General features: G+C 53.8%; 1 protein-coding gene across 1 annotated transcript in view; it reads left to right on the forward strand.

Moving 5' to 3' along the window:
- ARHGEF5 (Rho guanine nucleotide exchange factor 5) overlaps window positions 1-7,976 on the forward strand; it is a 21,295-nt gene that overhangs the window by 9,205 nt on the left and 4,114 nt on the right. Inside the window, exons 3-12 of the mRNA XM_023533818.1 lie at window positions 91-268; window positions 666-730; window positions 946-1,199; window positions 3,806-3,966; window positions 4,420-4,572; window positions 4,805-4,934; window positions 5,168-5,242; window positions 5,647-5,736; window positions 6,863-7,020; window positions 7,617-7,778. Of these exons, the coding sequence (XP_023389586.1) occupies window positions 91-268; window positions 666-730; window positions 946-1,199; window positions 3,806-3,966; window positions 4,420-4,572; window positions 4,805-4,934; window positions 5,168-5,242; window positions 5,647-5,736; window positions 6,863-7,020; window positions 7,617-7,778 (1,426 nt within the window). The remainder of the gene's footprint in view (window positions 1-90; window positions 269-665; window positions 731-945; window positions 1,200-3,805; window positions 3,967-4,419; window positions 4,573-4,804; window positions 4,935-5,167; window positions 5,243-5,646; window positions 5,737-6,862; window positions 7,021-7,616; window positions 7,779-7,976) is intronic.

The following is a 7,976-nucleotide window of genomic DNA, read 5'->3' on the forward strand; positions in this document are numbered from 1 at the left end:
ACTGACTCGAGGGATGGGTTCATATCTGGAGCAGTGTCCTCAAGTGCTTTCTACTTTGGTACATCTCGCCTTCACAGATTTCCACCTGAGCCCGTATACACACCTTCTCTGCCCCCGGACACCTGCATTTCCCACTAAGTCGTTACCTTCTTCAGCTGCCTCTGAATGTCCCTCTGAAACCTCAATTACTTCACTCATCTCCATTTTCAGATACAAGAGGTCCAGCCATGGAGAAACCCCTCAGCTCTTCCGACACCATTGTATTTCGGTGAGTTTCCCTCCCAATAGATATGCTCGTAATCTCTTTTCTTAGGGTATCGATTGAGGTTTCCATGAGGTTTCCATGGCAAGAGTTTTGGGACCCTGTGTTTTCCAGGAGTAAGGAGGGGAGGAAACAGACACCAGGGTTCCAGGGGAGGCAGATTTTTGATCTGTCTGGTTTTGTCAGCTGAGTCCTAATCCCCCATCCTCCAAGGCCCTTTGGCCATGAACTAACCCCCCTATAAAAGTCCAAAATGACATACAAATAAGCTCCAAACTACTCAAAAGTGGGTCGGGCTGCCGCTTGCCTCTTCAGGAGACTTGGCGTGACATTCCAGCACATGTCCTAGAGGTTAGAGACTAACTCATCTACATGTCACCTGGGGCCCCTCTTTACTCCACAGGGAGAAAAAACCAAAGGAGCTGATGGGAGGCTTTTCAAGACGCCGTTCGAAGCTCATCAATTCCTGTGAGTACTTTGAGTCAGAACTATGGACCTCCATGGCTGTTCAGCCCAAGACTGGAGAGGGGCACATGGCCACCAGCGGCGGGCTGGGGATTCCTACAGAGAGAGGATCGCCAGGGTCCCGGAGACCCGGAGCAGCCTGCTGCTTCCTGCCTGTTTCTGTGCCTGGCTCCCCACCTGTCTAACTCTCCCTCTCCCACGCTTGTCCACCCCTGTAGCTCAGCTGCTTTACCAGGAGTACAGCGATGTGGCTCTGAACAAGGAGATTCAGAGTCAGCAGCGGCTGGACAGCCTGGCAGAGGCCCCTGGGCCCGCCTCCCCCCGGCAGCCCCGCCGGACCCTGGTGTCCTCAGAGTCTTACCTGCAGCGCCTCTCCATGGCCTCCAGCAGCTCCCTCTGGCAGGAGATCCCCGTGGTGCGCAACAGTACCGTGCTGCTCTCCATGACCCACGAAGACCAGAAGCTGCAAGAGGTACCCCGCGGGGCGCGGCGGGGCGGGGTGCAGGAGGGGAAGCCAAGGCTCACTCTCTGGAGTCCTGTCTCCTGCTCACCACCACTCAGAGCAGGCGGTCCCCACACACACTCACCGCACACTCGTGCATGCCGCAAACTGTCGGCAGTTGCGTCCTGAGCGTCACCACTGTCCCCACCTCTGCACCACTTCACGCCGTGGGCACTCGCCGCTGCTGTTGCTTCCCTCATCCGGAGTGGCCCTGCCTCTGCGTTTGTTGGGAGGAGTGTAGAACCGATTGATCCCGTCGCTGCTGCTGCAGCTTGACTGAAATTCCCCGCTCCAGCCGGGGTTTCAGGCTACGCTGAAGTTTCCCTCTGCAGCCAAGGCACACACAGGGGCTTTCTGCTGGGCCTCTCGAAGAGTGCCCTTTGCGGTCCGCTGGGCTCATAGAGGCTTTAGAACAGATGTCAATCCGCTTGGTCCTTATACGCAATAGCAAGACTGTAGTAAAAGCTGTTTTGCCTAAAGTTAAAAAAATTAATAGGTTTTGCTTGGAGAGCTTCTCTTATAATCGACCTGAAATGTGGGTTAAACCTTTCTTCCCAGGAAGACAATATGGCACAATGGAAAGGCATTATGGAATAATGTTTAAGTATTTGGGTTCTGGAGTAAGTGGCCTGGATGTGAAGCCCACTTTGATATTTGCTAGCTTTTTGCTCTGGCCAAATGACTTGCTTTTCCTAAGCTGCTTTCTCCTCATTTGTAAAGCTGCATTACAAGGAGGTCCTGGGAGAATAAACGTGCGTGCGTGCGTGTGTGTGTGTGTGTGTGTGTGTGTGTGTGTGTGATTCTAGTACACAGTAATCGCTCGAGAAATGTTTACTACTTTAATTTCAAGTCAGGCCAATCTGGGTTTGATTCCTGGCATCACCATTTACTAGCTGTGCAACCTCCAGCAAGTTATATAACTTCCCTAAATCTCAGTTTCCTCATCTGAAAATTGAGGATAATAAATGCCTACCTTTTAGGGATGCGCTGCTGTTTAAATGAAATAACACATAGCCAGCTTTAGCATAGTTTCTGGTACACAGTTCGATACATATCAGTGCCCTATTCTCCCCTTTTTAGAGATGAGAAGGAGTAAAATTTTGGCCAGAAGGATGAATGGATTAAACAGTGTTTTAACCAAGTTGAACAGACAGGTTTAAATTTTAGGTTTTTTGAAGCTCAGACTTTTCTAGCACAGGAAGGGGCCCCTATTTTGACCTCAGCTTTTCAAGCACATGAAGCACATTTAGGAACTCATCACCGACCTGCCCCATATTTATAGCCCGAATGATGGGGAGGGGATGTGAACCCCAGCCCTCTTCCTCCAAGTCCAGCGTACTCTCAAGTCCAGGGCCCTTGGGCCAGGCCTGGCCTCGTGTTTCCGAGAAGACAAACCTCTGTGCTTGTACACACGGATCCCTTCCATTAAATAGCACTTCTGGGTCCACAGAGTACCTGCACTGACTCCATTTCTGTTGACTGTCACATCTTTGCGAGATGGGATCACTGGACCGCCACAGAAAGATAAGAAAATTGAGGTTAAATGAGCTGCCCAAAGTCATAGGATTGGGGAAGTTAGAGCCAGGGTGCAAAAGCACCTTCGGTGTCCCCACTCAGTGCTGAGTGTGAGGGTCATCCACCGGGTCGTCAGTTGTCCAAGCCGGCACCCAAGCTCGTGTGTCTTCTTCCTCTTTTCTTTCCATCCATCTACCTCGAAGCTGCATGCCTGGACCGGCCCAGCTAGGGGGCAGGCCGCGAGGCATTGTGCCTCCTGCTGGGACCTCTGACCCAGCTCTCAAGTGCTGGACTATTTCCATGAAACCGCAGCTGAACCACCCCATTTCAAATATTCCCTTTCCTTTCTTCCTCCACAAACCCCACCTCACCTTCATCCCCTAAATTTGTCTGTCTTTCAAAGTTCTCTGGTTTAGTAAGTGACCCCATCATTTACCCAGTTACCAAACTCAAAAACTGAGGCATTAGCTGAGACTCTTTCTGCTCTTTCAGCTCCCCTTCCTGGCAAATAACCGCGTCCTCGTAAATCTCCTTTCTGAATAATCGTGAACTCGGCCACCTCTCCCCCTGCCCGTGGCCGTTCAGGCCTTTGTCTCTCACCTGGAATTACTAGAAGTTTTCTCTCATGGCCGTCTTTTCTCCACGCCATGCTCCTAGATATCTTTATGAAAAACAAATCTGATCAAGTCATTCACCTACATAAAAGCCTCTTTTTGTCTTCCCATGATCTTCAGTCCAAACCATTTTGCCCTGTTCACATAATCCTCCAGACCTTGTCTCTGTTTGCCTCTCTCGCTTAATCTCCTGCCGCTACGTTAGTACAGGTTCCAGAAACACTCAGTTTCAGCGGCTTTACGTTCTTTGGGGGCTCGCACATGTTCTTCCCTCAGCTTCGAATGCCCTTTTCCTCCCCCGGTATCAGATTGGGTTCCATTATGGCTGTGGGCTACAGTGGGATCTGTCTTATTTACCACTCTACCTAAAACATGACACAGTGGCTGGCATACATCAGGGACTCAGTGAATGTTTTTAATGAATCTTCCTCCTCTCCAACCTCCTAGGCCAAGTTCGAGCTGATCGTGTCCGAGGCCTCATACCTGCGCAGTCTAAATATAGCTGTGGACCACTTCCAGCACTCAGCCCGGCTCCGGGCAGTCCTTTCCAACCAGGATCAGCAGTGGCTCTTCTCTCGTTTACAGGACGTGCGTGATGTCAGCACCATGTAAGGGTCCGCTCCCCCACACACTGCGCGCTCAGCCTCACTGCCTCTAGCTGTAAACCTTCCGCAGTATTTTCCTTCTCAGGAGCCCTCTCCTTGCTCCTTTCATGATTCCCAACGGCCTTAGGGTAGGGAGGGCAAGCAGAGGGTGGTGGCGGATAGACCCCTTAGTGGATGAACAAAGTATTGAGGAATGTCTCCTGGGTGGGAGTTAGGTGTGCTGTGGGCCTGCAGTGCCCTGGGGACGAGGACCAGTTAGGTCCAGGTGGGGGCAGGGACACAAACTGAGAACAGCCTCTGAGGAAACTAGTGTATAAGGAGGGTCACGGAGCCGAGCCAGTCGCTAGAAGTAGTCAGTACTAACAGAAGGTGTCACAAGCTCAAGGTATAGCAAGGTCAGCCAGCTGCTCACTCAAGGCCCACCAGCCTCAGCGGACTTGTTTGAATACCACACAGGTTCCTTTCCGACCTGGAGGAGAACTTTGAGAACAACATCTTCACCTTCCACGTGTGCGACGTGGTCCTGAACCATGCCTCCAACTTCCGCCGGGTCTACCTGCCTTATGTCACCAACCAGAGCTACCAGGAACGCACCTTCCAGAATCTACTGTGAGACCAAGCCCCCATTCAGCCCCCATGCGGGCCCTGCAAGGGCCTCGTACCCCGCCCCCGCCCCCGCGTGCCATCACCGGCACCATAGCACGCATTCCTGTGGCCTCCGCCGTCCTCTCCCGGCCCGTCCACTGGACCCCAAAGGCCCTCCACTGAGTGTCCGCCCCCCAGGCCCTCACCGTGCCCCCCAGCCTCCCGCGCTTCTCACCGAGGCCCGCCGCCCACACAGGAGCACTAACGGCAGCTTCCGCGAGGTGCTGGAGAAGCTGGAGAGCGACCCCGTGTGCCAGCGCCTTTCCCTCAAGTCTTTCCTGATTCTGCCCTTCCAGCGCATCACGCGGCTCAAGCTGCTGCTCCAGGTATGGCAGGTGCCGCTGCCCTCCTCGCCCTCCTCGCTGTCCCGCCGGCCCCCGGTCCACGCCCTGCGGCCGATGTGCGCAGGCTCCCGGCTGCCCACGCCGGGCTTCCTCCTCGGGGTGATTTGCTGCTAGCATTTTGTTCCTGGACTTCGTCCTCAGCCCACTGCCGATCGCCTCTTCCTGTTTCTCCGTCCCTTCTTTCATCTGGCTCCTGTCTACCCTTTGTTCTACAGAACATTCTAAAGAGAACACAGCCTGGCTCTTCAGAGGAAGCAGAGGCCACGAAGGCGCACCACGCCCTGGAGGAGGTAAGCGGGCGCCATTCCCACCCTGGCCCTCCCAGAGAACCCGTCCCCTGCTCAGGCCTGTGACCCCAGGAAGCACAAGGTCCTGCTGCGGGGTTGCCCGGCCATCGAACCTCCGCACAGGCCCGCAGCCTCCCGACCCGCACGCAGCACAGCGCGCACCCAGGGGCTATGCCCTCACTCTCACATTCCCCAGATTAAATCTTCCTTTCACTCGGCCCAGGAATGCTCTGTCAGGTCGTTGGGCCAGAGCCCTAGACCTTCAACTCCATGCTGCCTTCACGCAGTTCAAGCCTGGTCGCAAAGACTGGGGCTGCCACTCCCGAAGTCCAGATTTACGCGGGACTCCAAGGTCAGAGCCGCTAACACAGTGCTCTTCCTCTTTCCTCACCCCGTTCAACACTCAGCTCATCCGAGACTGCAATAACAACGTGCAGAGAATGCGTCGCACAGAGGAGCTCATCTACCTGAGCCAGAAAATCGAGTTCGAGTGCAAAGTGAGTGAGTCTCTCGGAGCCTCACCGGCCACCTTCTCACACAGAGCCGGCGTGCTCACCCTGCCCCAGACTCTAACCTCATTTCTTCACGTCCTCTGTCCTATTTCTGGGATACCCAAATGCCTACTTCATTCTCCATGACACATTGTTAAGGGAAAAAGGGTGGATACAGGATCATGTGGGTTATAATGTATTACCTGTGGTGGAAAAGTAGGGTGCAAAGCCGTGTGTGTGTGTGTTTGTGTGTGTGTGTGCGCGCACGTGTGCGCGCGCGCTCGTGCATGCATCAAGAAGCTCTGGAAAGGTACACGAGAAGTCCAGAACAGTGGTTGCCTGCGGGGCAGAGTGTGCATTTGGGAAATGGCAGATGAGAGAGACCTAAGCCTTTATAAAGATACACTGTTGGTGCTTGAACCACTCAGTATTGTATCAAGTCTCCATCTAGTCTAACCAAAGCCGTACAAAACTGAATCCAAATCTAGGTTCAGAACCTCCCATCCGAAAGCAGATGTAAAATAGACATTCCACATTTAAATTCCAACTCAGATGCCATTCTTATCTCCTGGAAGAGAAGGAACATCCCTTATCCACATATTGATGGCAGTTCAATACCCTTATCTCTACATAAATTCCAGCTCCAAGCAGACCATACCAGTTCTTAATCTCATTCCCAGGCACGATGCCAGCTGCTCCTCTCATGTCTCTGGCTATAATCCAAGAAAGAACAGATGTCAGAAGTGCCCAAATCTCTTAACTTCTAAGGCACACGACATGCTCGCTGCCTTCTTCCTTCCCGCGACCTAACTGAGCTCTTCCATCTCTTCTTCAGTTCAGGCTTCTAGGTCTAAACTTTCTTATACAGTCACTATTCTGGGTTGGGCCATCGGCACCTTTCATGAGCATGAGCTATGGACGCGGGAGCTGCACAGCTGGAGACAGTGGTAGTTGCAGAGTTCAGAGAAACAGCCTAAGTGGATGGGTGATGAGCAAGAGGGAGGACGGAAAGAGGTGATTGTCCACGGGGAACTTATGAGGAAGGGGCGTGGTGAGGAGGGCAGGACTGAGAGGAAGCCTCTCACTCATCCTGTCTGTGACTCCGCCTTCTCTGTCTCCTCCCACCCTGTAGATATTCCCACTCATTTCGCAGTCCCGCTGGCTGGTGAAGAGTGGAGAGCTGACAGCTCTGGAGTTCAGCGTCTCCCCAGGGCTGCGAAGGAAGCTGAACACACGTCCAGTCCACCTGCACCTCTTCAACGACTGTCTGCTGCTGTCTCGGCCCCGAGAGTCAGTGACTGGAATGGGAGGCCAGAGCACAGGAGGGAAATGGGATGAGGCAAGAGGGAAGGACTGAGAGGGGCAGAGAGGGGTTGTGTTCCTAGAGGAACCCAGCTCAGGGCCTCCACCCATGGGGTTCAGATCACGGCCCAGAGAAGAGGGAGAGATGCAAAGCGAGAGAATTACGTCACGAGAGCACACAGCAGCCCGTGCCATGTTATAGACACGAAACAAAACGCAGCCCGTCGGCTTGTCATAGGCTCCGTTGGTCCGCAGTGGCTTCTCTGGGCCAGGCTCAGCCTCCTAGCCCAAGGTCCATGGCCAATTCCAGACCTGGCTCTCTGGTCCTCAGGGCCGGAGAAGTGCGCATCGGTTCTGTCTCTTCAGCTCTTTAAAGTGCTGAAGTATCCGTGGCACTAGACGTGTGGTTTGCCAAGCTGGTGACAAATCCCTGGGGACGCTGGAGCTTGAGAGCTAGTTAGCACCGTCGCATGGTTTTTATGAGACTTTCTAGATGCTAAAGACGGGGCTTTGGGCCCAAAGACAGGAAGGGAGACGAAGCGGGACAACTGTAGGATCGGGCTGAAGAGCCTTGTGTCTTGCAGGGGCAGCCGCTTCCTGGTGTTTGACCACGCTCCCTTCTCCTCCGTCCGCGGGGAAAAGTGCGAAATGAAGCTGCACGGACCTCACAAGAACCTCTTCCGCCTCTTCCTGCTGCACAACACGCAGGGCACCCAGGCCGAGTTCCTCTTCCGCACGGAGACTCAGTGAGACGGGGCTGGGCGGGTGGTCGGGAAGGACGTGGGACCAAGGCAGGAAGTGTGATCGGAAAATAGCCACAGCACTATTTAGTTAGTCCAGCCGGACTGGGGAGCATCCATAGAGAAACCCAAACTCTCAGAGCTAACAGCCCCAGGAGATCCGGGTGGCGGAGGGGACAGAGTCGCTACCAAGGCTTAGTATCT

The sequence above is a fragment of the Pteropus vampyrus genome, unplaced genomic scaffold, assembly GCF_000151845.1.
Source record: "Pteropus vampyrus isolate Shadow unplaced genomic scaffold, Pvam_2.0 Scaffold112, whole genome shotgun sequence".
NCBI lineage: Eukaryota > Metazoa > Chordata > Mammalia > Chiroptera > Pteropodidae > Pteropus > Pteropus vampyrus.